At 38.3% G+C, this 27100-nt stretch overlaps 1 protein-coding gene across 2 annotated transcripts in view; it reads left to right on the forward strand.

Moving 5' to 3' along the window:
* LOC140489350 (kinesin-like protein KIF18A) overlaps positions 1-27100 on the forward strand; it is a 67430-nt gene that overhangs the window by 5141 nt on the left and 35189 nt on the right. For both annotated transcript variants that reach the window (XM_072588815.1, XM_072588816.1), the window contains exons 2-9: positions 1696-2056; positions 7853-8010; positions 11981-12085; positions 16027-16137; positions 18605-18799; positions 20545-20721; positions 22628-22702; positions 25565-25671. In XM_072588815.1, coding sequence (XP_072444916.1) covers positions 1696-2056; positions 7853-8010; positions 11981-12085; positions 16027-16137; positions 18605-18799; positions 20545-20721; positions 22628-22702; positions 25565-25671 — 1289 coding nt within the window. The remainder of the gene's footprint in view (positions 1-1695; positions 2057-7852; positions 8011-11980; positions 12086-16026; positions 16138-18604; positions 18800-20544; positions 20722-22627; positions 22703-25564; positions 25672-27100) is intronic.

Raw genomic sequence — 27100 nt, forward strand, 5'->3', positions numbered from 1 at the left:
CTTTCTTGGCAGTTCTGTCAGTGATAGTTTGCCAATGCTTTGCACAGTATGTGGCAGGCTGAGGAGGCAGATTCCAAGCTTAATTCAGCCAGAGTAGAAATTAAACCCACACAATTATCATTAATCTGATCTCGCTTAAAAACGTGTTGCTGGAAAAGCGCAGCAGGTCAGGCAGCATCAAAGGAGCATGAGAATCAACGTTACGGGCATAAGGCCTTCTTCAGGAATGAGGAGGGTGTGCCAAGCAGGCTAAGATAAAAGGTAGGGAAGAGGGACTTGGGGGAGGGGCGTCGGGAATACGATAGGTGGAAGGAGGTTAAGGTGAGGGTGATAGGCCAGAGAGGGGGTGGGGCGGAGAGGTCGGGAAGAAGATTGCATGACAAGAAGGCGGTGCTGAGTCTGAGGGTTGGGACTGAGAAAAGGTGGGGGGAGGGGAAATGAGAAAGCTGGAGAAATCTGCATTCATCCCTTGTGGTTGGAGGGTTCCTAGGCGGAAGATGAGGCACTCTTCCCCCAGGCGTCGTGTTGCTATGGTCTGGCAATGGAGGAGGCCAAGGACCTGCATGTCCTTGGCGGAGTGGGAGGGGGAGTTAAAGTGTTCAGCCACGGGGCGGTTGGGTTGGTTGGTGCGGGTGTCCCAGAGGTGTTCTCTGAAACGTTCACCAAGTAGGTGGCCTATCTCCCCATTCTTCGTCGTTTCCGCCACTTCCAAACAGACCCCACCACCAAGGATATATTTCCCTCCCCACCTCTATCAGCGTTCTGGAAAGAACACTCCCTCCGTGACTCCTTCGTCAGATCCACACCCCCCCCACCAACCCAACCTCCACTCCTGGCACCTTCCCCTGCAACCGCAAGAAATGCAAAACTTGCGCCCACACCTACCCCTTCACTTCCCTCCAAAGCCCCAAGGGATCCTTCCATATCAGTCAGAAATTCACCTGCACCTCCACACACACCATTTTCTGCATCCGCTGCACCCGATGTGGCCTCCTATACATTGGGGATGAATGCAGATTTCTCCAGCTTTCTCATTTCCCTTCCCCCCACCTTTTCTCAATCCCAACCCTCAGACTCAGCACCGCCTTCTTGTCCTGCAATCTTCTTCCCAACCTCTCCGCCCCCACCCCCTCTCCGGCCTATCACCCTCACCTTAACCTCCTTTCACCCATCGTATTCCCGACGCCCCTCCCCCAAGTCCCTCCTCACTACCTTTATCTTGGCCTGCTTGGCACACCCTCCTCATTCCTGAAGGGCTTATGCCTGAAACGTCGATTCTACTGCTCCTTTGATACTACCTGACCTGCTGCGCTTTTCCAGCAACACATTTTTAAGCTCTGATCTCCAGCATCTGCAGTCCTCACTTTCTCCTTTGTACACTCACTGTCGAGCCAACTGAGCTAACAGGGTTTTTATATGCATCAATTAAATAATATAATTATATAAGGATTATTTATTTTGACTTAAAGATTCAGTTGACACACTTGATTGTCATTTCTTTCTTATTCTACTGTGTACGCTTGTACTAAAAGTTAGAAACATATGCAACTGTACTCCTGATGAGTTGGTAAGATTTGGGCTGTCAGTGGTACAACCTCAGATTTACTTGTTGGTACGTGTAGGTGTGGATCTATCTGACCTGTCTTATGAATTCTCTTTTTCAGTTCACCTTGTCTATGTTTTCTTGGGTTACAGATACGCGAGGAGTCAGAGTCAGTGAGAGTTATAATTGTTGTCATGGCACTGGAGGAAGAAGGAAACGTTACTGTAGTTGTCCGAATACGACCGCAGAATCAACGAGAACAGGAGCATGATAACCAAGTAGTTGTGGAAGTAGTTGATGAAAATGTTCTGGTCTTTGATCCAAAGGAAGACACAAACGATGAAATGTTTTCTGGACCTAAATTGAGAAACCGAGAAATCCCACGACGGAAAAGCAAAGATCTGAAGTTTGTGTTTGATAGAGTTTTCAGTGTAACCTCTACGCAGCAAGAGGTGTTTGAGTTCACAACAAAACCTATTTTGGATGGTGTTTTAAATGGATATAATTGTTCAGGTAAGAGTCAAAGCTGAAAACTCAAAGTCAATATGGCTGAAGCACACGTGTGTATTTGCATTTATGAACCTAAGCAACTCCCTTGTGCTAGCAGTTTAAAATTCATTTAAACCACTGCTGAAGCCCACATGTACATGACTGGTGATAGACAACATTTGATGTTGCCAATTTGCAAAGATGTATGAGTAACAACATTGTTTCTGCCCTGCTGAACTGTAAACAGTTGTTTTCATGTACGTATTGCCTTTACTGTAGTCTAAGTGCAAGAGTGCCCAAACCAATTAATAAATTGTTCAGATCAGAATATTTTAAATTCTGAGGCAGCTATGCATTGAAGCCATTGATTAGATGTCGGAAATAAAGGCACATCATTCCGAAGTGTCATTTTAATCCCTACAATAACTGCCTCGTCAAGACACTACTTTATGAGCTTCTGTTGCCCCTTGAGACTAAACAACTTCTGATGTAATGCTGTGTGGTCTGGTTTAATTCAAAGCACTATCAGTTATTTACAACAGACTTATAATTCATCCTGTGAATCAATGCTGAATTGCCAATTGATGGGAGCATTTTTGTTATACAAAGGAAAATACTGAAAGGCTAAAATGAGTATTGCTGAGTTGTCTTTGTAGGACTAATATCATCTTGTGTATTACCAGAATGAGACAAAATAAACTAAGTGCTATGGTCAATGGTAAGATTTAAGAAATATGGTACCAGAGTTTTTAGCTTCTGTATTTCATAGTAAAATGAACTGATATATTCAAATGTTTTCATTTTTCTTCCATTATGATGTAAATTCTTTCTTCCCAGATTTTATTTCACTTAGTTTTCCTTCCCTCTCTCCTCTTTCCCCTTCCCGCTTTCCATTCTTCCTTGCCCCTCTGATTTTGCTCTCTTATCGAGAAGCTTAACTTGTACAAACCTAAAATACTTTGGATGCTGGAAATTGCAATAAATACAGAAAATCTGGAAATATTCAGCAGGTTTAGAACATCTTTGGATAGAGAAAGAGAATTAATATTTCAGATCAGTAACCTTTCATCAGAACCAGTTCTGTTTCTTTCTTCATAGATGCTGTGAGATTTGCTACGTACTTCCAGCATTTCCTGTTTCTATCTGTGTTAAAGCATAGGTTTATCATATATTCCACTCACTTAAGTAAATGCTAGTTTTAAATCGCCTAAGTAGCCAGGAAGGCTAGGATTGTGCATCAGGGAAATTAACAGAATAGAAAGGTCTTGAGAAAAAAAAGTGCCTTTAAAATTGAGCTCAAACTAAATCTGGTTAATGTTGCTTAAATTTACTAATGATTTGTGTTAATACGGCTTGTCAATGATTAACAGCACAAATATGTTTGCAATTAATGCTGGAATGTTGAACTGTAATCATTGTTAACCCTTTATAGGTTTGCCTGTTTTATACTTACAATCCCAAGCAACATTGTTATACATCCATTGTTGTAAGTACTTCAAACAGACAGTACCACAGCCAGTCACTTGAATATTTTTGAGGTCCTGCTATTTGGTAGCTCACTTTTAAGTAGATTTAAATTCACCCTTGCTTATTAGTTACTATAAATCCAATTAGCAATGATTTAGTGGATGTAATTTTTACAAAAATATTTATATAACAGCTATCAACGACTTGTGGTTAGGTTCGATAAGTTTGAACTTGAAAATATTAGAGTAATTACTGGTGGCTTGCATTCTTGAGTCCCAAGTGACAAATGATCACTGGTACATTATTTCTCCATTTCTTGAAGAATCATTCACATTCTGGATGTGTAGACTAAAAGCAGAGAGTCTTTTTGAGCATATGTGCAGGGTATAAGCATAATTAATTAAAGTTGGCCTTTCTAGAAATGGTACGATTTGAACTGAGCGTGTTGACCAGATATACATGTCTTGATGTTGGGTGCCTATTAATCTGTGTATTGTAACTCCTTATTGACTGGAGAGGAGTGTGGTTGATGTTTAGAACTTGCTTCCACAAGTGGCAATGGATACTAGATCAGTTAACTTTAAATCTGAGATCGATAAAGTTTTATTAAGTAAAGGTATTGACAGATATGGGCTAAAGCATGTTGGGCCACAGATCAGCCATGACCTCATTTGAATGGTGGAACCAGTTCGAAGGGGTCAATGGCCTATTCGTATTCCTGTGTTCCTAAATTGACCTCTTGTGGGATGTATTCAGGGCCAGATGTTGGATTGGTTTACATGTAAGAATATCATGGAGTAATTTTACAAATATGTTGTAAATAGATGTGATTGTGTGGGTCAGTGGACCACAATCTTGCCTCTGATTCAGAAGGTTTCAAGACTCACTCATATTTATGCTGATACTTCAATGCAATACTGAGATAGTGGAGCTCTGCTGTCATTCAGGTAAGCTGTTTGAAGCCCTCTGAAGTGAATCTAGAAGACCCATAACTTTATTTGTATGAGAAAAGGCTGTTTGCTTCAGTGCACTGGTCAATATCTATTCACCCAGCATCATTATGATAAATTAACTCATTATTTTACATAGAATACACAGGCATGTGGCCACCTTGGAATTTATATTTGACATGAACTTCCTCCTACCCTTCCTCCATTTAACAATCAGCAGACCTCTTAATTCCATTCTGCCTCATACACTTACCTAGCTTGATTCATTTATCTCACTGTTGTTTATGTGACCTTGCTGGGTGTAAAATGTCTGTTATATATGTTGTATTTGTTCATGGGATATGGACATTGCTGGCTAAGCCAGCACTTATTGCCCATCACTGGTTGTCCTAGAGAAGGTGGTGGTGAGCTGCTCCAGTGCTTGAAATGTAGGGACACCCAAGGTGGTGCTAGTGAGGGAGTTCTAGTGACAGTGAAGGAAATGTGCTTATATTTCCGAGTCAGGATGATGTGTGGCTTGGATGTTAAATTTCAAGTGGTGGTGCTCCCATGCATCTGCAGCTCTTGTCCACCTAACAGGAGGAGATTTTGAGTGAGATGGTCCTGTTGAAAAAGCCTTACTGAGTTACTGCAGTGTACCTCGTAAATGATATACACTGTGGTCACATCATTGGTGGTGGAGGGATGAATGTTACGTGCGATGAAGGAGGTGCCAATCAAGCGGGATGTTTTGTTGTTCTTTGTTCTTTGTTCCTTACTTCCGATATCATGGAGGAGAGAAGGCCACTGATAAGGTGGCTACAGATGGCCAGGGCTGAGAAACTCCTGCAAGAATCGCCTTCAGAAAGGGCAATCATTCACCTCAGCTCTGGAATTTAGTTTTTGTCCATGTTTAGTCTAAGGCTGCATTGAGATCGGGAGCGGAGTGGCCCCAGTGGAACCTAAACAGAGCATCATTGAACAGGTTATTCCATTGTAAGAGTCACTTGATAGCAATGTCATTGACTCCTTCTATTGCTTTGCTGATGATGAAACGTATACCGATAAAGTAGTAATTGCCTTGGTTGGATTTATCTTTTTGTTTATAGAACATACCTGGTTAATTTTCCAAGTTGTTGGGTAGATGCCAATGTTGGAGCTGTAATATAAGAGCTTAGTTAGGGGCCACAGCTATTTCTGGATCACAAGTCTTGAGAACTATTGCTAAAATGTTTTCGGGCCCATTGCCTTTGAAGCATCCAGTGGTTTCAACCATCTCTTGATATCAGGCTGATTTGAATTAGCTGAGGATTGGCACCTTTGAAGCTGGTGATCTTAGGAAGAAACATGACCTCATTCCACAGCGACTATGTGGTGGCCATTCCTACTGATAATGTAATGGACAGATATATCTGCAACAGCCAAATTGGTGAGAGTGGGGCCAAATACGTGTTGTCTCCCTCATCACCTAAAGCAAACCTTGCATAGCAGCCATGTCCTTTACAACTTGGCCTGCTTGATCATAAGTGTTAATACTGTTTCAATGTGAGCTGATGCGATTACTTGACGGGTCAAATCCCAAACAGGAATCTGGATTGATGGATCATATTTTTATTTGTTTTGGTTTTAGTGAAGAGGTCTCCTGCTAAAAATGTAAGCATGCAATGTTGCAGACTTTGCTTTAATCCTAAAATGGAGGTTTATTATACAAACAAAGAAAAAGAAAACTGAATAATCCAAACCATTCGTTTTTAATAAAAGTTCAAAGATTTTTAAACACTGTTAATCCCAAAACTTCTGTAAATTGAAAAGAAACAAACAGCTTTTGTATAGTATCCAAAATACACCAATGACAAATTACTCAAAACACCACATGCATAATATTCCTGTATCCCAAACCTTGGTAGGTTTAAGTCACTTATGACTTCAACTTTCAGACTGGAACTTCTTCCTGGAACTATCATACATCAGAGCTTCAGTGTACTCAGCTTTAAATAATCTCTATCTTATCCTAATTCATCTAGTCTGGGACGAGCACTAACTCCTCGCACTAAAGTAACCTGATTCATTATATATCCTTCCCTTCTCAGAAGAATTTTCTACACAGCCATCCTTTTCAAAGGCCTGCAGAGGACTGCTCCACTGAAAAGTCAAACTAAAAGTCTTCCTCTCAGCTATGCATGTTTCTCTTCAGCTTAAAAAAAAAGTTCAATAATTAGCAATACTAACAAACCATGAGTCTCCATTGTTTGCCAAACTGGGGTATGATCAATCCAAAATAAACATAAGTCCATTACTACTGCACAAAACGCATTCATTCTAAAGCCAGACCTCAAGACTATTCTAAAAATAAATCAAAATGACTACAGAAATACTGGGAAGATAATTATTTACTTAAGAGATGCAGAGATCCCACAGGTTACATATGTGTATGTATATATTAAATAAAAAGCATATTAAATCTCAGTTTACTTCACAATACAATACAATACAAACTACTCCCAATAATGGTCAATTAAGTTCCCCCACCAAGAGTACATTATAGCCCCTTTCCATCCTTCAAGTGGTTTTCAATATGAAGGAGTATTGATTCATTATCCTGAGGCAGGGGTTCAGCACATTGTAATTATGTTTGACCTGTTGCCACGAGACTATATGGAGTCCAGAGTCAATGCTGGGGATCGCAGAATAGTGCAGTGTTCGCTGTATGCCACTGTGCTGCTGCCTCAGATGGGTCTGCCAGTGGGACGGGAAATACCCAGGGAAATAAAAATGATTTCAGGGACAAATGGCCATAGGAGAACGTGAGGACTGCAGATGCTGGAGATCAGAGCTGAAAATGTGTTGCTGGAAAAGCGCAGCAGGTCAGGAAGCATCCAAGGAGCAGGAGAATCGATGTTTTGGGCATGAGCCCTTCTTTAGGAATCTAAATGGTCATACTCTCAGAATCCTATCTAATAGATAATGACATTTTTGATGAATGAAACTGTGCAGCTCAAATCTCTAGATGTTAATAAAGAGAGCTAAGAATTTCCTATATTGCAATTTGAAAAAGAAATTCTTAATTGGCTGTAGAGCACTTTAGAATACCCTGAGGTCATGACAGATGAAAAGTATAAAAGTTTGTGTTTTATTCACTCTTTATCCTTCAGCCCCGTTTGCAACCCTGAATCATTCCCCATGTATCAGCAGAAAAGCAAAGAAGTCTACGGCTATCTGTCCATCACTAGATTTTATATTATCTTTGCATAAAAGTATGAAGTGAAGATGGCAGGTTTGCATTTGACAGAGCAATATTACTTTTCATCACATTTACCTTTTTTTTTCTGTTTATATAGGAGCACTGAGATAAAGATTCATTTGATTGTTGGTAAGAAATATCCACTGAGACAATTTCTAATGTACTGTGCATTTTATTTTCCAGTCTTTGCTTATGGTGCAACAGGATCTGGGAAGACCTATACAATGTTGGGTAGTGTTGATCAGCCGGGAGTGATGTATCACACGATGGTGGAACTGTATGAGAGAATCGAACAGATGAAAGATGAGAAAATTTGTGAAGTTGCTGTCTCATATTTGGAGGTGAAGAGATGGGTTTTTTTTAGGGATTTCGTGTGAAAACTACATGGACAGTATTATTAAATTTTATTTAACGTTGCTTTCCTTTTTATCTTGATGAACATTTTACAACAGTTTATATTTGTCGCGCTTTTAACATAAGTGCTCCCGAGTGCTGCAAAGAAGCAATATTAAGCAGCATCACATGAGGAAACACCGAGGAACCTCGATTATCCAACAAGATTGCAATGTCCCGATGCTCGACTAAACTGTGTTATCTGGAATTTGATTAACCGAATGAAATACTCCCCACCTGTGTCGTAGAATCATAGAGATGTACAGCATGGAAACAGACCCTTCGGTCCAACCCATCTATGCTGACCAGATATCCCAACCCAATCTAGTCCCACCTGCCAGCACCCGGCACGTATCCCTCTAAACCCTTCCGATTCATATACCCATCCAAATGCCTCTTAAATCTTGCAATTGTACCAGCCTCCACCACTTCCTCTGGCAGCTCATTCCATACAAGTACCACTCTCTGCGTGAAAAAGTTGGCCCTTAGGTCTCTTTTATATCTTTCCCCTGTCACCCTAAACCTTTGCCCTCTAGTTCTGGACACCCCGACCCCAGGGAAAAGACTTTGCCTATTTACCCTATCCATGCCCCTCATAATTTTGTAAACCTCTATGAGGTCACCCCTCAGCCTCCGACGCTCCAGGGAAAACAGCCCCAGCCTGTTCAGCCTCTCCCTATAGCTCAAATCCTCCAACCCTGGCAGCATTCTTGTAAATCTTTTCTGAACCCTTTCAAGTTTCACAACATCTTTCCAATAGGAAGGAGACCAGAATTGCAAGCAATATTCCAACAGTGGCCTAACCAATGTTCTGTACAGCCGCAACATGACCTCCCAACTCCTGTGCTCAATACTCTGACCAATAAAAGAAAGCATACCCAGCGCCTTTTTCACTATCCTATCTACCTGCGACTCCACTTTCAAGGAACTCTGAACCTGCACTCCAAGGTCTCTTTGTTCAGCAACACTCCCGAGGACCTTGCCATTAAGTGTATAAGTCCTTCAGATAATTGAGGTTCCTCTGTACTAGTTTAGCTGAGCTGTCCAAAAACTTAGACAAAGAAATACACTTTAAGGAGTGTCTTAAAGAGCAAAGGCAAGGTTCTGGGAAGGAAATCCAGAGCTTCTGGCCTAATCAACTGAAGGCATGGTCACCTGTGATGGGGGAATTATAGTTTGAATTTAAAGATTTTTATCAGTCTTACCAGCAAAAAAATTGATTGATACAATGCTACCAATTTCCCCAAAGTGTAACTCTGTATTGATGAAGTCACAAAGGAGTGCAATCGGCCATTGATCCAGTGTACTCCCAGCTCAGACTAATGAGTGCATGGCTGGTATTTGAAAGGAGTAAATGTGTGTGAAGAGACTATAAATGATGGTGGTTGCAGGTAGGATAATTACTGGTTCACATCGATTTACTGGAAAAGTAAAGAGCACTGGTTAAGACTGATGGTAAGGGATAATCACGAGTAAAGTTAGTATTATGGGTTAAATGTTCAGCAGCAGTTTTGGATGGATGTTTGCAAGGGCAAGTCATTTGTACTTTAAACTAACCATTTGTTTCCTGTCGTCTTTGGGCTTTTCTTGGACTGCGCATATTTTATTTTGACCTTCCGGCCAGTGCTAAACGCTAACCCCCGTTAAAACCCAGTTTCTATAAATAGATTCTGTTTAGTTCAGGTGATCTTCTGTGTGGTATGAAGCATGATGAATCAACTGTCCAGCCATTTGTTTTTACCCAGTAATCAAACTAAATGTTCCAAACTAATGGTTGCATCACAATAGTTACATGGTAACATTCAAATTGAAGCACTAACAATTTGGAGAACATTGTCTGTTGTCATTGACTGTGGTGTCAACTGTTGCCAAAATGAAATCAATTAAAACTTCCAATTATGTTTCTTTTCAAATGGGCATCTGAAAATAACAAAAAAAAAATCTTATCCTTGGAATGCAGATGATCAGAACCATTCGAGTTTTGTGCTGTTAGGTCCTCTGGGCTTCTCTGTGCGATTGCTATCTTGGAAGCCCCTTTGAGTATCCTTGTAGCCCCAAGATTGTTATCCAGGAAAGTTTCACAAAATAGTCCATTTGAACTGCTTGACATGAATGGCACTGTAGGAGATGGAGTTGGATGGAATTCAGCAGTGCTCAATAAGTACAATATCCATTGAAGCAATAATTTTAGCTGTTGAATGCTTGCAGATCACTGATGTAACTTGGGATGTGTAAGAAATAATCATTTGTGCCAGAGTTTAGTGTTTGTCTTTGCACTATTACAACGCGTTGGGTAAATGTCATCAGGTTTGAATTACTGTGAGCTATTAATTTAACATTTAATATTATTTCTATAAATTCTGGGGAATAATTACCAGGGAAGTATGGAATTTTAAATGCAGAAAGCTACTCTAGTACAGAATGATTTGAAGAAACTAAAGTTTTCTAAATTGATCTTGTGTTATATTAACCAGGTATTCCACTTGAATTCAAATACTATAGAGCTGGTTAACATTTTCCTGTGAAATGCTGTAAGCAGCGTCGTCATTTGTATTTATCATTAAGAAACCTTAACTACACTTTTTCATTCTGAATAATCAGCAACTTTGCGGCCGATTTGAAATTACATTGCTCTATTGCAACGTGAGAGAAAATGAAACAAGATGTGTAGTGTTTAGCCATATTTTGTGAAATAAATCTGTTTCAAATTCTGAGATTAGCCAGCCATGTGATCTATTGCTAAATGTTAAAGTGATACATGTAATGTTGTGGTATAACTGGTACATTTGTGACACTGCTAGCTCTGGGCAAAAATGTAGTCCTCTTTCAAGGTGGAGAGAAAATTGGAGCAAATTTGGGAAGGGATAAGTAGAAACTAGAGAAATAGAGAGTAAAGGTCTTCAAGTCCTTTGCCAGAACAGGAATAGGATAGCTGGAATTTAGTCAGACTCATTGAAAATAGTCAAGAAAGTAAATACAATGCTTAACAGGCCTAATGAACTTGTATCTTGCAATTCTTGATTTTTGACCTTTGCTCTTAACTTTGTTTGGAAATGTTTATGAATCGGCTCCTGTATTTCTGTGCACTGTGGCTAAGCGCTGAGTCCATGTTCTCTTATGTGACTCACGACTAATTTAGCAACACTTCTAATATAACTGTTCCAAAGTGCTTCACATGGCCAATAACCTCTCTCCACCCTGGAAGCTTCCTGCCTTTATTCCTGATGAAGGGTTTTTGCCCGAAACATCTATTTTCCTGCTCCTCGGATGCTGCATGACCTGCTGTGTTTTTCCAGCACCACTCTGATCTAAACAATAGCATTCTCAGCCTGCTGAACCACCACCTCCATCTTAAGTCTTTCCTGACCCCTTCATTGTACTTAGAGGCTTGTCTTCAGTAATTGTAACTTCTGCTGAGCGAGAGGAGAGGGAAGTAATGATATGTATTCACGTTCATAAGGTATCGGATCTTTCCAAACTACAAGCTCATTGGTTCGTGGCTGCATATCTTTGCACTCAGTCAAATATATTCATGCACTTCGTGACATTGGATGATTTTAATCTAAGTCTAAGATAACAATGAAAGGAATCCCAAATATATCAGACTGCACAGGAAAGGTAGTCTTGTTGATTGTAACTTCTGAGGTGAAAAGTTCAATTTCTTTTCTCCACGCTTTTTGATGCCCCCAGAAAGAGCAACGCGATCATTATGGTCATTGAGTATTGTGCTGATTTGGTATATCACTAGCAAAGAAATATTGATGGACAGTCTGGGCAATAAGTATTACTGGAGCAGTCATAGTCACAGGCAGGATGTGTTGTCTTCTGATTTGACATTACTCGAACAGCAAGAATCAATGTTATTCATTAGTGGTTATAAACGATGCTCATATTTTACACCAATTATTGCATTGCCAGGTGTACAATGAACAGATTCAAGATCTGCTTGAACCTAAAGGCTCACTGGCTGTAAGAGAGGATCCTCAGAAAGGAACAGTTGTCCAGAGACTAAGCTTTCATCAGGTAAGAGTCAGAGCAATGTTCACATGTACCCTCATATTTTTTGACCATTTCATTACATTACTATTAGTTGTTATCAATATAGATATTAAGAAGCCATGCTTGACATTTATGAATAAATAAGGAAAATTATCATTTATCCCAGGTACTGTCTTGAAGTGGAAAGGATAGAATTACTTGCAAAGTTTAACCATATTCAGGATATATGTTACAAGATAGTGCATTACATGGTGAAATATTGAATGTTTTTACATTTTTAAAAGATTATTAAAATTCGCTGATGTACCAATACTTATTTATATGTTGCAAGTATTTAAATATGGGAATCAGGAGTTAGCCTTTTGACTCTCTTTTGCCATTTAATTCGATCACAGCCAAACTGTATTTGGTTCTTTTGAGAGTAGAAAAAGAAAGTTTAGATATTGGATAAATGTCATTTCATTCAAGTGTGTGTTATATTTGAAAAGGAATTGTTGCAAACAAAATACCTTTTTCTTTTCCCCGCCTGTTTGGATTTATTGTGCTAGATGTTCTGTACATGGAATCAGACAATCCAAGTTGTCTGATACTGCATGATGTTGGTCCTTAAAAATTCTGTACATAGAGAATTTGGGAAGGAATTTGTAGTATTGTACCAACACAGCTGATGACACAACGGTCAAAGTTGGTCCGAAGAGGAGAGGGTGCATGATCAAATAGCAGAGTTTGAGGAACTTCAATCTCCGAGAAGAATGCAGGCAAATGTAGCATTTAAGATTGTATGGTGAGGGATTCAAACCATGGTCAGGGCTCAAGCACATAAACATGAATTCCAAATTAAAGGTATTGAGCAGCTAGGAATAAATGTACATCATGGGTGAATGTGTCTTGCAGGGTAGATTGATATCAACGTTTTAAAAAAACTGACATTAGGGAGCACACAGGCTGCCCAGAGCATTGGATGAGTCAAGTGAGGAGGTGGCAATGACCACTATTCAGGAGCAAAACAGAATTTTAGTAACATTTGGGCGAAGGCAGGATAATCTGTACTGCAGAAGTGAAAGAAAGTGATATTTTAGATGAGGTAGGGAGTTCAGCTTGGTGTGTATATAAATTGGCTGATCTAACTATTAATTGAATAAGCTTATTGGCATTAAATAAGATTGAACTAAATACTAGTTACATTAAAGCACACTTCAGAAAGATAGTTATCCCAGACAGGTGTTTATCCCAGATAGTTCTTTTTGCAATGAAGATTTAGTAATACATTTAAGTTGTTAAGTAAGTATATCGTTGCTTTGGATGTTTTCAGCAAACTGATAGGCCAAGGGTCATAAGTGCTCAATGAAGTTACATTCAGTGACCTAAAGGTTACAAGCTAAATTTAATGACTTCAGTGAATTGTGAAAGTCATAAACGTGACCATATATGGGAAATGAAATTAATATCCAAAGGGGGGAAAAACTCTTGATATTTGTCACTTCGGGATAACAGGAGACAGCATCTGAACCTTGCCGGCTGTTTCAAGCATGTGAGTCTGCAGTCAACAATTTAGTTCCTGTTTGTCTTAGAACTGGGCTGAGCCTTGTTACCTGTCTATTAATTTTACATGTAGATTGTCTTTTGATTTAATCAAAATTTAGATTAACTGATATCTAATGAGTTAATTCGAATCTTGAGCCTAACACAATCTAGGAGATTGTATTTAATGAGATTGACTTGATTTGAAGCAAATGCTAATCTAGACTCTTACACTCTTTCCTCGTCCTCATGCCTATACTTGAGATAAAGGACGTGGGTTCTACATTACCTCGATTTTAAAGGTATTACATGGCATCCTGTTAGGTTTTTATAAAATTCTGCTAAGATTGCAAGCAATCCACTATTTTCTAAGATGTTCTTTGGAAAGAGTGGTGGAATGGAGTTTTCGCTAGGACGTAAATAGAACAGTTTTGGTCTACCCAATACTTTAAATATGTAATCATGACTGACCAAAGTATGAAACACTTAGTCTGGAAACCTCAAAACTAATGGAAAAGTAGAGAGATTGGACTGGGTGTTATCAACATACATGTGAGGTTGACCCCATGACTTTAAATGATGCACAATGGCAACAGAGAAAAGAGGAGGAGACTAAATATTGATTCTTGATGGTCTCAGTAGATTTTGGTACAGGGGTAAGAAAATGTTTTGTTGCCAGAGATACTCTAGCCACAATCAATGAGGTAAGTGTGGAACCTAGGAAGAGTGGTCCAATTGAGCTGGACAGCTGTGGAGAAACATTGCACAGCTGCACCAAAGGCTCCAACAGTTGAAGATAAATCGCTCACGGACAGTCTCAGAGAGTGTCATTTTGTTGGGTTTTTTTTCACTTTTAGCCATTTAGAGCTATGACTAGAATAGGACCTGATTGGAGAAATGTAATTATGGAGTTGCAGGAATGGTGGATATGAATTTGTCAGTGAATGAGACTTTCAAATACATTATAGCCAAAAAGGAAGTAAATGTGAGTTTTGCTCTTAAGCAGAGGAAGGTTGAGAATTATATTTAGAAAAAGGGATGAGAGTAGCTAAGGCAAGGGGATTCTTTAAACATCAGGTAGCTTGAGGATCAAGAAAGAAAATTTGAGTGATTGTAATAAGTGAGAATTGGAACAAAATGTGCTGAAGGTGGACCTTGTTGTTAAGTTGTGTTTAGTGAAGGCATGATTGGAAATAGTAGGTAAACTATGGGACAATGTAGACAAAGTATTATCCAGCTTAACAATAAGCAACACCTAAATAATTCGACAGCACAATTTCTGAACTGAAACGAATAGTATCGGCAGTGGTTTAGCTGATAGCCTTGTTGACTTTCAGTGCGTGGAATGTTGCATTGTTAGAAGTATTGCCTTTTGGAAGAGATGGTAAACTGAGGCCCCATTTACCTGCTTGGACATATGTAAAAGATAATTACCACTATTTCGTAGAAAGGCAGGGAAGCTCTTTTTGGTTTTCTAACCAGTAAAAGCAGCTTATCTGTGGTTTGTGGGAGTTTACTGTGAACGTATTGGCCACATTGTTTCCCACATGACAACATTAACTGCATTTCAAAAAAGTAAATAATCAGCCATAAAGCACTTTAAGACATCCAGTGGTAACACAAGATGCAATATAAATGCAAATCCCATTTTACTAGTGAGCAATGGAAGGGAAGGAGTAGGCAAAAATCTCCAACATTTCTCCAGGTGTTTTGAAGCAATAAAATTTACTATTTATTAATATCTATTCCGGAGGCAAGTAGCTTTGCACTAAAATAACTTCTCCATAGAATAGTCACTCCTTCAAAGTGTACCAGTGTTTGTTAGCCATGACATAGAGGGGTGGAAGAATATTCTGCATGACCCAATAATGCTACGCCTGTGGATAATTATGCACTTGCTCAATATACAAAACAGCAATGACACTAAAAATCAGACTTGCTCATGGATACATTTTCATGTGAATCAAAAATACTTACAATATAAATAACTGTTGTTGATCCAGGATCTTTAAACAACTGTGATGCCTGGTTAAAACTTTGTCTCATGAATACCCTAAGGACTTAATCTGTATATTCTATTAAATTCTTTTTTCTTCAGGACACTATCCTGTTTTAACTTTGTGTGCGTGTGCATGCTTGAAGTTGTGTCCATTATTTTTCTCAGGGTTAGCAAAGAATAAAACTGATTTTTCCATTCACTCAGTAACGCGATGTAATTGCCTCTTTATCATTTCTTGTGACTACATAACTGTGTTTTAATGGGTGTGAGGTGTAGCTGCATGCTAAAAAGAAATAAAATATTTTGTTGCAACTGATTGAGGAGGGTAAAAGGAGGTGAGTTGATTCATCTATTCTCATTTGGTTATAACCCACTGCTCAAAAATAAATTTAATTTGTTGAATTTTTAAAAATGTCTTCTTAGGGACTGTTTTATGTTCCTACAGCCCAAATCTGCTAAAGAGCTTTTAGACATGTTGGCAAATGGAAACCTGAACAGGACACAACATCCAACCGACGCAAACGCCACGTCTTCACGATCCCATGCTGTCTTTCAGGTGAAATAAATTGTCAGAACAAAAATTATTCTTCTCTTAAAATATTTCCAAATTGCGTGTCAATAAGATTTTTAAGAATTTATAGGATTATAAGCACAAATGGAACTGGATGCTTGACTACTAGATTGGCTCTAATTCCTTCCAATTTATTTTATTACCAGCATTCACACCTCGTCAGTTGCTTCCCTAATAACATGCATTGTGATCGCAGCTGTTATTACTAAATCAATAAGACCCTACATTGAAATTTGGCTGTATAGATCATATGGTGTTTTCTTAGACAGGGTTGATGCAGGTAAACTGTTTTTTCTGGTTGGTTAATCTAGAACCAGGTATGAGCAATGTTGCTTAGGTCCGAGATGAGAAATTATTTCCCTTGAAAGGTTGTGAACCTTTGGAATTCTGTATCACAGAGGGCCTTTGAAGTTCGTTCTTTGAGTATGCTTAAGGTATAGATTGATAGATTTACAATTATCAGTGTTCTACGTATGCCTACAATGTTTTAATGAGATAGTCTCTCGCTGGAACAGAAGCATGCAATATTGCAGATTTGATTTTAATTATAAAATTAAAATTTATTAATCAAAAGAAGTTAAGGCCAAGTACAATAGACTAAACTATTTCCATATACTGTAATTTTTTTAAAAAGTTAAAAATCACACAATACCAGGTTATAGTCCAACAGGTTTATTTGAATGTACTAGCTTTCGGAGCACAGCTCCTTCATCCGTGTGATTTTTAACTTGTCCACCCCATTCCAACACCAGTACCACCATGTCATGACTTTTTTAAAACACAGCAGAAAATATAATCCCAAAAATTTTTACAGTACCCAAAAAAACTCCCTTACAAACCCAAAAACATCTTTTGTACAGCAGTCTCATGAGAAAGTCCCTTTCCCTCATACTTTGGATTTCAACTGTCTGGAAGTCAGGTTGCCTTTTCCTGAAATTATTGTACACCAAAGTTTAAATGTTCTCCGCTTCAGATAACCTCTTCAGGTTACATCCAAACACTTATGATCTGGGACTATCACTAAACTCTTTACTATAAGGTAATCTGTTTTTTTTAATCTTTTCTCTTTCTCTGGAGCGTAGTATTCATATTCATCCGAACATATTCATCAGAATTGCTCCAAAGTGGAAACCAAAAAGCAGTTACCCCCCAAGCTATGCGAGTTTCCCTTAATCTTCACAAAGTTCAATTGTTAATTCTGTTCAGTCTTAAATCCTCCTACAGCAAATAAAAATCCGTTAGTTCTTGTGTCCTTTTCACAACTTACCTCTGTATGAATAGAAAATGCTGAGGAAACTCAACAGTTCTGGCAGCATCTGTGGAGAGAAAAACAGTCAATATTTCTATCCAATCTTCTGAACTGTCTTTGCACAATTATATGCTTTTATATTTAAGATTGTTACTGCCTTTTAACCTTTTCATTTAACCATGGATTGTGGGTCCTCCCATTGAACTTTTAATTTCTCTTTGGAATGTATGCAGTCTGTGTAATTCTGAAATATTCCCTTGCATCTCTATTGATATTTAAACAGACCTTCATGATTGTCATTTAGTCACAAAGATGTACAGCATGGAAACAGACCCTTCGGTCCAACCCGTCCATGCTGACCAGATATCTCAACCTAATCTAGTCCCACCTGCCAGCACCCGGCCCATATCCCCTTTTTAAAGTTTTTAAAATAGAATTTTTGGACCCACTCCTCTCCCTCAAACTGACTGTGAAATTCAATCATGTTCTGATCATTGCTACCTTGGGGTGTCTTCGTTATGAATTCTTTCATTTATTTTATCTTCTTACACAGACTTATTACGTCTAGTATAGCCTGCTCTTTGCTTGACTCCAGAATGTGGTGTTCTAAGGAGCTATACAGATTCATTCTATGAATTCCTCATCCACGTTACGTTTGCTCATCTGATTTTTCTTGCCTATATGTAGATTGTAATTCTCCATGCCTTTTCTGACAAGTTCCCATTGTTCTCCTTTTATACTCCATACTACTTTGTAGTTACTATCAGGGAGCCTGTCCACCACTTTCACAAGAGACTTCTTGCCTTTATTGTTTCCCAAAGTGCTTCTAAGATTTGGTTTCTTGAAGTTTTATTATCTCTCTTTATTGTGCTATATCATGATTGATAAATAGAACCGGCTCCTTCTGTTCCTAGCTTTGTAATTCCTAAGTTGTCCTGTACCTTTCAATATTCAAATTCAGATGGTCAAGCCAGGAGGCAGGGAATATCATATAGCAGAAGATGGGGTATCTTAAAAACCAAGAAAATTTCATTACAAAATGAGATGTAGGGCTACCTAAAACAAAAGCTTAGTAACAATCATTTTGACTTTTAATATTACAGGCCTAAGAGCTGATGATGTTCATCATGACTGACAGAGAGACTGGATGTATGTGGATAATTATTGTATTTTGTCAGCCTTCCTTTTTTTTTCTTGGTATAGGTGTATGTGAAGCAACAAGATCGTATTGCCAGCATCAGCAAGAATTTGCGGATTGCCAAGATGTGCTTGATTGATCTAGCTGGATCAGAGCGTGCCAATGCAACTAAGGCTCAAGGAGCACGATTTAGGGAGGGGGCAAACATAAACCGCTCCCTGCTTGCATTAGGAAATGTAATTAACTCACTGGCAGACAAGGTACAGGTCATTCCTTTTAATGGCAAGCGGCACAGTTTTCATGAAATGAGATTTTGGTGAATTCTTTTGGAACACAGATACACCAGAAATTATTTTCAAAAGCATGATATTGACACTTCTATACAACTTTATGGCAAAGATTATATAGCACTTACCACCTCCACCAAGAATTCATCATTTTTATTTTTTTGAAGACTGCTCTTTTACATGACAGAATTATGCTGAATGTTGGCCTCCTTTTTTAGAAAGTAAACCTGCACCAGCAGGTTTATTAAATATCTAATTTAATAATTATTTGACTTTTAATACATTGCATTGTCAGACAAATTATATCAAGGATATTCAACATTTCTACACAGCCTGTTCAACTATCTTTCTACAGACTCATGAAAGATTACCATTTTCCCCCAGAGAGGGAGGGTTAGCCTGCTCTTGCACCTATCAGCAGATAGTAGAAATGCAGATATCTGGGATTAGGTCACCTGCATTGTTTTGGCTATGGATGGTGCAAAGTAAAAACTATTATAGTAAAGAAACAATGCTTGTTGGGGGTTAAAAAAACACTATCTGATAGTGCTGTCAGAATTCATGTCAAAGTTCAAATCTTTAAACATATTTATGTCAGGAACAATAAAAGCCTTTGAAACTTCACAGTCCTTCTTGATTAGTTTGGTAGCGCTTGCTTAGCTGCTAGCTCAGTTTATAAGTCTCACACCATGGAATTAAGTACATGAACTGGTGAATCTCTAGTGCAATACCGAAGGAGAAAAGAACTGAGATGTGAACCTTTGAATGAGACATTAAGATAAAATACTGATTACCCTTTGATTTGAATTTTAAGATATCAGTAAATATTTAAGTCACATCCCGTAATAGACTACCCAAGAATGCATAACAGCACATATAAGAAGAAAGTATTAACACTGAGCCACATTAGGGGACATTAGATCAGATGACCGAGAGCTTGGTCAAAGAGAAATGTTTTAGGAAGCACCTTTAAAAAAGAGGGAGGGAATTCAAGAGCCAAAACCTGATGCAGCAGATACATCAATAATGAAGCAAATAAAATCACTGATGCTCAAGCGGCCAGAATTAATGTCTGGAGGCTTGTAAAGCTGGAGGAGTTTGCAGAGATCAAGAATGATGAGGCTATCTAGGGATTTGAAAACATAAAGGAGAACTTAAGATGAAGAAATTGCAAAGAACTCCATGGTGCCCTGGCCAGTATTTATTCCTCAGTCAGTCACTATTAAACTGATTAACTGTCTGTGAGCTTGCTGTGGATAAATTAACTGCTCGCCTTCCTATACTATATCAGTGCCTATACCCCAAAAATACCTTGCTAACTGCAAATTGCTCTGGTTTCATGCAATGTAGGAAAGAACTGTAAATAAAAGTTTTACTGTGCCTTGTATGTATTTGTACTTCCCATGAGCCTTGGGGAATGAATGTAACAAGCTGAGCATTAAATATAGATTTAATAGAATGACAAAGTTGAATTTAGGTGCCAATACTGAATTGTCAGGAATGCTACGTATACAGAAATAGCATACTGCCTGAGTGCAACAGGCCTTTGGAGGGAAGGCTTCTGCCTCAGCTGCATCAAATCTTCAAAAAGAACACTGTGTCCCTGCAGAATTCTGCACTGTTAATGACATGCAGAATATTATATGGATTTCTTTGTAGAGGGGTTCAGTATGAAATTTCAATGAAAGTTATTTTCCTTTCTTTCTCAATATACTCAGGCTAAAAGGGCCCATATCCCTTATCGAGATAGTAAGCTGACCCGCCTCCTTAAGGACTCATTAGGGGGAAACTGCCGTACAGTGATGATTGCCACTATTAGCTCTTCAGCCATTAGTTATGAAGATACATACAATACCCTAAAGTATGCAAACCGTGCTAAGGATATCAAATCTTCGGTAAGTTTATTCTCATTTATCTTGTATGTAGCCTTATAATTTGGTAAATGTCCAATTGCACAATATTGTTCTGTTTTATCTATCTTTTATGAACCTTTAAATTATAGAATTTATTAAAAAGCACCAAAATCTGCCTTGCTATGATAAAGAAATATAAAAGTAATTTGTGATGTTTTCAAATAATGCTTTCACCATCACAAAGGAAGGGAAGCGAGCTTAAAGAAGCTGGAATGGGACAATATTCCCAATAATCTATGCAGCAGGATAATATTTGTGTTATCTGTAGATCAGGTTTAAGATTCTGCTCGGTGGAGCAGCTCAGCATAAGGTGCGAGCTGCTTCCATCTTCCTCGATATCACCGTTTGTTTGAGATGTGGGTCACTGTTTAAAGTATAATCATTAAAGGAGTTAATGCTCATGGTACATACAGTCACATACACCCACATAAGAGGTTGTCCTCTGGCTTTCTGAGGGAGATAATGTACCTGTACCATCTTCCAAAGATCCTGATAATTACGCCTGACCAAATGTTGTTGTACATATTGTGCAATTGTAACCTAAGAGCAAATACTCTATATGGTGTGTCCTCCACCACTAAGCAATTGATAGACGTAAAACGAAACAAAAACAAAGAAAAATTGATTTGGAGATCCCGGTGTTGGACTGGGGTGTACAAAGTTAAAACTCACAACACCAGGTTATAGAAGCTTCAACATATTGTCTAGCTATCACCATTGTTAAGAGCTAAACCAAGAATGCAACTTAGGTTTTGTGATTTACACACGAAAGAAGTGAAACTATCACTGTATTCTAACAGATGAAAGGCTTAACACACAATCAATTTTTCAATGTATAATTTCAGTTACATCACACTGTAAATTTTTGCTATAAATTCGGTGTTATGATCAAGCCCTCCACTATCACCTGGTGAAGGAGCGTTGCTCTGAAAGCTAGTGTGCTTCCAATTAAACCTGTTGGACTATAAGTTGGTGTTGTGACTTTTTAACTTTGTACACGCCAGTCCAACACCGGCATCTCCAAATCAAAAATCCTTAACCTAGTTTCACACATTGGTAGGGGTATCAAGTACCAGAAAATACCAGGAGTGATCATCTGGGAAAATACCACCTACCCAATTTGGTTAAGTTCTGAGGGCTTGCTTTAGAAGTGCATGAAAAGCAAATTTGAAACAAGAATTGAGGGTTTTTTTGTTAAATCTGGTGAATGAGCAATAGGGAATGGGAACTATGCAGGCATAGGTTGAGACATGCTTTTTTTAAAGTCAAAGTTGAACTTCATTCTAAAGATATTGTAAAGCTTGACTGCTGACCTGAGGTGTACTTAATGCCTTTGGGTGTTGAAGAGATGAAAAGATTTGCTAGCTTTAGCTTTATGATCCATTAGCTTTGGCTCAAATGCAAAGCAGGTAAGCCACTCCTTATTTTGAGGGCACTGGTTTATAATGAACAGAATAAGTGAAATTTTTTTGTATTTCATGGAAGATTGGAATTTTTACATTTGTTTGTTTTGGGAATGATCATATTCCTTCAAGCTGTCTATTTTTCCATGAGAACTGCAAACCAGCAGCTTTGATTGGATTTGTACCCAACCTGCTCATAACTTTTATCTGAAAGGTAGGCATAAATATCGAAACCGTGTTACTTGATTAGATTCTGAAAGAGAAAGGAAGTTCAGCATTTCAGTTAAGTGGAATTCAAAAGTTTCAACTGTTTGTTAGTACACTTGTAACACTTCCTACAGCTTTGTTCGAAATAAATAACTTTAAAGCTAAAAGGCCCTGGTACTGACTAATGACTTTTCATGCATTTCTCACTTTAAGTCACCAGTTTTAGGAGCGATAAAAAATTATTTATAAACACTGGTTTCCTTTTGTTCCTGTTACAGCTGAAGAGTAATGTTGTGAGCCTGGACTGTCATATAAGTAAATATGCAGCGATATGTGAGGAACTACGGAAAGAGGCAAGTGTTTCATTCACGCTATTTGTATGGTCTAATATTTATTGTGATTTAATTGTTCTGTTATTAGGATCTCTTCTTTACTTTGAGTTGCTCTCAAGATAGATATTGGTGAATCTGCAGATTTTCAAATAATGACAAGATTAGGATTATGGATGATGCTGAACTGCTACCGTTAAATTTCAATATATTGGGTAAATAGGCAGACATAAAGTTGGGTGTTGTGCAAATGGATCCATCTGATGCTGAATAGAAACAAACACAATGTGAAACAGAGGGAAAGCAGTCTTGCAAGGAAAATGGTTGTGCTACTGTAGTCCATAACACTGAAGTTTCATGATCAGTGCCATGGAAGTATTTTGAAAGCAAACAAAGGATTTGTTGTGCTCACAGGATGATTCACCACAAAACAAAATGTTCCATTTTTTTCTGTAGAATTTGATACTGTATGATGTAACTATGCATAATTTTCTGTTCATCAATGGATTTCAGACTCTCACTTAGCTTTCTGTTTCCTTAACCCTCTCTTTTGCATTCCTACACCCTACCAAAATTAGCATTTCTCACCATGAAGCCATTTCTCCAAGACTACTTTTTCATTCTTGCTAATTCATTAATTACTTGAAATGCAGTCATGTATTAACAATGCCTTCTATATTTTTGTTGATAGGAGGTATTTAGATTCAAACAAAAAACAGAACTAGAATTCATCAGTATGTCTTCAATAATCATCAGCCCTCTGGAATTTATTACCTCAGTGAGTTCAGGTTTTCCTGGCTCCAAGTTATCTGGGTATTACTTTATTGACAGGCTTAATCTGTTTCTTCCAGTTTACAGTTTCCCTCCCAGTTCCCTTTTGCAGCTATTTGTTTCTCCCTTTCTCACCATTCAATCTTTTTTAGCATTCACCTCTCCTGTTCAGTCAGTCACTCCTCCCCCCTTTATTACCACTCCACCCCCAACCTACTCACATGGTGGGCTTGCACACTTCTAAGCCCACTCTAAAGATCAGCCTAACCCGTTAGACCTGTGTTCTCCCAAGCCTTCATCAGCTCCCCCAGCTCTCTGCAGCCAAACCAATTATTTCATCACAACTCACTTATATGCTGCTCCTTCAATCATAGCATCTTTCCCTCCACCATTTGATGCCGATAGGATCACAAATGATGGTGGGACAGGATAGCAGGCATTGGGGGAAGGGCAGTGACAGATGGCTTGGAAGCGGATAGGATGGTGAGACCATTGTTGGGATGGTGTTGAATTGCCTGGGATGGGATTTAAAGTATTGTTGCAATGCAGATGTTAATTTCACTTGTGTTTTGCAGCTTTGTTAACTTAGCTGATGTAAAAAAAAAGTTATTGCCTGCTGTTCTCTGCCTACTTCACAGGAAGCCTGCTTTTAAAGAAAGAGGCATTCTCTAGTGTAAGCTTGTTTTAACTTCCTTTTCATCTGTCATTTCCCCCGTGTGGTTCTTCTCTGTTTGCAATGAAGATGTGTTCCTCCCTCTGCTGACACATCTGTTCTTCTCCTCATTGGGAGCTGGGCATTTCCACTGCTGTTTCTCACATATAAATGTCTTGGTTCAGTTTTGTGTATTTGTACACTTCAGATATCTGTGATTTTTCTTAGTGTATCTTGTAATATGTTTATGGTGAATAGTTCTGACCATCCTACTGCAGGATGTGAAGGATTTATGGTACTTCATCCTGACTGAATACAGGTTATAATGGATTTACCGTGCTCTTCTCTAGCTATTCTGCTGCACAAACTAATAGATTTTCACTGTGGGGTTCTAACTTTTCTTAGGACAAACTGTAAAATATGTTATGTACACAGATCCTGTGCAGGATCTGTTGAATTTATGTTGTATATCCTGGCTTTGTTGGAAAAAAATGTTGCTTAAGCCTGTAGACAGACCTTTGTGAATGTCTCAATTTGTTTCTATGTGCTTATCTGGGAAAAGCTACATAAAAATCTGTTCCATTTAATCTTTGGTCCAGACGAATAGATGTAATTAACATCCAGGGTTTAGGACTCTTCTTCAGAGCGAGGTGTGTTTTCTGTCTCCTGTTAAAGGGATTTCATTATTTGCTGGTTAACTGCAGCATACTTAAATACTGCAGATTAAGTGTAATTGTCCTAAAGAGTGTGTAAGCTATAATATCTGCTTCATTGTGTGTGTTCATCCTGATTATTGATTCCTTTTTCTGGAACTTGGAGCCTATAATTTGTCTTGCAATTGCATTTGCATTTATTCTGCCCTGATTAGCCCTGTTGTATCAAGAAATTTAGTAAAACATTAAGATTGAAAAAATATACGTGTTGTGATACATTATTTAAAAAAATTCTAAACAGAGTTAATACTGATCTCGAACAATTTTACATCAGCATCATTCAATGCTACTAAGCACTGGGATGGTGCTGATTTGCTGTTCCATGTTCTACACAGGCAACAGAAGGAAAACACTTTACAGTCTACACGATTGGGGCTCAGTGGGACTGCCTTTCCAACATAAGTGGCAACTACCTCTGCGGTAGTGTTCTTCAATTGTTAGGCCAAGCAGATTGCAAATATCCTTCCCAGTTCGTAGTGTTCGGCATTAAAGTTATGACCAATTGTCACATTCATTAACTCATCAGCGCTGTTGTTATTTATTATATCCTTTTGAGTTGAGAAACATCAGTCTTGGGTGTGCTTAATGGAATAGAAGACAGAGGGGTTGTGGTTGGCTGGCTTCTGTGGAATTCTGTTTAGAGCATGGCCTACAGCTCCTGTGTAGTAATAAATTCCTGTGTGATTAGCTACAGCCTAACTTTGTGAAATGGACAATGACTGACTCCTTTGGAATCTTATTTATCCTCAGGTCACACAACTGAAAGAAAAGCTGAAGACCTACGAGGATGCCAAAAGTACCGTCTCCAATTTTGATTGTAGTCCAGTGCTGGCAAAATCACCCAGTCACCGTCAGCGGTAGGATAACCTGATCTCACTCCTTCATTGAGCCAATGTCAGACAAGTATAGGATAAATTCTCTTTTTAAAGAGAGAACTATTTCCTTTGAATTTCATCATAAATGGATGATGCAGTTCCAAACCAATACCCTAAGCTCTCCCACATAATTTTGGATATAATGGAATAAAAAGTAAAATGAAACACAAGGAGCAGGGACAGCCCCAAAACTTTTGAAGTTATTTTTCAAATATTTCAATCCAACTGTTTAAATGCTGCGCAGAATGTGGAGTGTATGGAGCATTTGCAGCTTCAACTGTAAATAAGTATAGTTGAAGGTTTTACATAGCTATGCCCCAAAGGACCAACTCTGAACAGATTTCTTGTTGTCTGTTAAATGTAACTTGACACGTGTTATATTTGTTAGTAAATTCTTAGAAATTCTATATATATTCACATTACTCTGGGTTTTAGGGTTTATTTTGTCCCCTCTCAAAGTACTTGGATTCAAATGCAATGCAGAATGTCTTATTTAAGTTATGAACTGCTATTAGGTGAAATGTATTATTTACTAACAGCCTTGACATTTGGCAAGAATTCAATCAACTGTAGAAGAAGCCACAGAAGTTCTATTGTCAATTAAATGTGGCATGTATGTTTGATTCAGTTGAGTGCATGCTCTATTTGGCAAGTAAACACTTGATTTTTAAAAAACATTTCCCTATTGGAAACTTGCATGATGAAGTGATTTTAAAGCTCTGAACTTTTGCATAAAAAGAGATTCTTTCAAAACCTGTACAATGGAAAAGTCTATAAATCATAAGGCAACAATTTTCAAACGTTATCAGTAATTAGACATTGCATTCCACATTTCAAGCCTCTTTGGTACTGAGGAATGTTAAATTGAGCTTTGGAACTGAAGGAAATTCAAAATGTACTGTAGATGATTCAAAACAGCATGCTAATCAGAAAAAAATCAAAATACAGTGCAGTTCCATCTGCATCAATGAAAACAAAAGATGGATTTAAGTTACAATTTATTGCTGGTTTGTCTGAAAGCTTCCAATATTCAACGTATTTCCAGCTGTTTCTGCTTTTGTTTTAAATTTTCAATTTTTACATGTTCTTTTATATGCATGGAATTCAGCCCCATTGTAACAAGTGAAAGCAAATTGCGCACACAAATGTGGATCAGCTTTAAATAAGAGGGGAAAAAAGGGGGAAAGTTGAGAAAATGCAGACAGTCTCAGTCTCAGTCAGCTTAAAAGGAATAGTGATCTAAATTTAGTTGGGTATGACTGTACCTAATCTGAATTAAATGCAGGGATGAAAATATAACATTATCTTTGTGGATTTATTGTAAAAGAATCCTATTCTCTATTTTTTTGCTTTAAAGGAAAGCCTGACTTCTTTGAGATATTATGAATAATGTTTCGCCTTGAGTATGGGC

This window comes from Chiloscyllium punctatum, chromosome 18, assembly GCF_047496795.1.
Source record: "Chiloscyllium punctatum isolate Juve2018m chromosome 18, sChiPun1.3, whole genome shotgun sequence".
Classification (NCBI taxonomy): domain Eukaryota; kingdom Metazoa; phylum Chordata; class Chondrichthyes; order Orectolobiformes; family Hemiscylliidae; genus Chiloscyllium; species Chiloscyllium punctatum.